The sequence below is a fragment of the Seriola lalandi genome, unplaced genomic scaffold (genome assembly GCF_002814215.2).
Source record: "Seriola lalandi dorsalis isolate HSWRI2012SDOR001 ecotype SW California unplaced genomic scaffold, Sedor1 jcf7180002002660, whole genome shotgun sequence".
NCBI classification, from domain to species: domain Eukaryota; kingdom Metazoa; phylum Chordata; class Actinopteri; order Carangiformes; family Carangidae; genus Seriola; species Seriola lalandi.
This window is the reverse complement of record NW_019473316.1, coordinates 1-1,646: the sequence shown is the minus strand read 5'-3', so window position 1 is coordinate 1,646 and position 1,646 is coordinate 1. Positions and strand designations below refer to the sequence as shown.

The 1,646-nt window shown below is 41.0% G+C and overlaps 1 protein-coding gene across 1 annotated transcript; it reads left to right on the top strand.

Annotated features, from left to right (window-relative positions):
• Positions 1 to 60: 60 nt before the first annotated feature.
• On the top strand, positions 61 to 1,207 carry LOC111666107 (nardilysin-like; the record flags this gene model as incomplete). The annotated part of the gene is made up of 3 exons (XM_023421342.2): positions 61 to 134; positions 323 to 418; positions 601 to 1,207. Coding segments are annotated over 3 exons (298 nt in total), but the record flags the coding sequence as incomplete, so codon positions are not given.
• Between the last annotated feature and the right edge of the window lie 439 nt (positions 1,208 to 1,646).

The following is a 1,646-nucleotide window of genomic DNA, read 5'->3' as shown; positions in this document are numbered from 1 at the left end:
TGTCCCTCTGGCTGGTATGTAGCCCCTGATTACAGCCTCTCTGTCCCGTCACCCTCTTAGGTGGGCTCAGTTCTTCATCTGCCCCCTGATGATCCGTGACGCCATTGATAGGGAGGTGGAGGCCGTTGACAGCGGTGAGTCCCGGTGCCTTTGCGCATTACTCCTCCGTACTGAGAGGTTAAGTTTCAGCTGTGTGTGCTTGCCGTTAAACTTTTCACCCTCCGCGTCGGTGTGCTCTCCTCACGCAGCTCTCTTGCACACCATCGATCGCTTTCTTTCTCTTGTCTTCTTGAGTTTTTCTGTCTCTCCGTCTGTCTGTCAGAGTACCAGCTGGCTAAGCCATCGGACTCCCACAGGAAGGAGATGCTGTTTGGCAGCCTGGCCAAACCTGGACACCCTATGGGCAAGTTCTGCTGGGGTGAGTTGGCAAACACAACCGCTGGGACACATAATACACGCAAGGGCCTCCTTGGGGTACATTCAGCAATAACAAACAGGAGGACTGAGACCATCGCCAAGTTTCCTTTCTTGCTGATATCCCTACATTTGTAAACTGTTTTTTTCTACGTTGAATTGATTGCTTACTTGTGACGACACCAGGGAATGCCCAGACACTGAAGCAGGAGCCAAAGAAGAAGAAGATCAATGTGTATAAGCGGCTGCGTGCCTTCTGGAAGAAACACTACTCTGCCCACTACATGACTCTGGCTGTGCAGTCAAAAGGTTAGGAAAATCAGTACCTATCATTACATATCAAGACCTAGTCAGTTGGTAGAAATGTACTCGATTTCTTTAATGTCAAGCAGCAAATTAATTTTGCAATTGAAAAAGCAATCTGTAGATTAATCAACAATTAAAACAATCATCAGTTGCAACTCTAATAATGATTCAGTTCATCCATGTTCAGCCAAGTGTAGATAATCATTCCCCGAAATTGCTGTATTTCTCCAAACAAAGTCAGATAGTTTTTTGTTTTGTTTTTTTTCAGAGAAGATATCTCGCAGCTAATTAACTACTGCGTACGAGTAAAATGATGAGTGCTGCGAAAAATCATCCTATAAAACAACTCAATCTGACGGTCAGATTCTTTCATGCTGCAACCTCTAGTGCTTGATAAACACATCTTTACCTAAAAAAATCAACTATTAAAATCAGTAAATCTTTAATCAATAAAACAACAAATGATATATAACCAGCATTTACGTGGGAAATTGATGAGTCATTGAAACGCTCACAAAAACATGAGATGTTACCTTGACGTTGGGACATCATTGTTCAGTGTGGTTACAGGTACTTAAAGCAGGGCAGGAGTGGGTCATGTGTCCACAATGTGATCCTTTTTTCTTTTTTTAGGCACTGATCCCATTATTGTTAACTATGTATTGATAGTATTGTTTCTGTGAGTATTGAAACCCCCCACTGTAAGAGAACACTCCGTAAACAGGGAGGTTTCTATCTGTGATTTAAAATTGTGAACAATAATGTTGTAAAACACGCCTGGATCTTTTTCTGTGACTTCTTTTCGTTAAACTACTTTATAGAGTTATAGAATGTAAATATGTTGAATTACAGAATATATATATATATATATATAGTATACAGTGCATGCTTATTGCTTATTAAAAATAAATGCGGAAAAACAAATG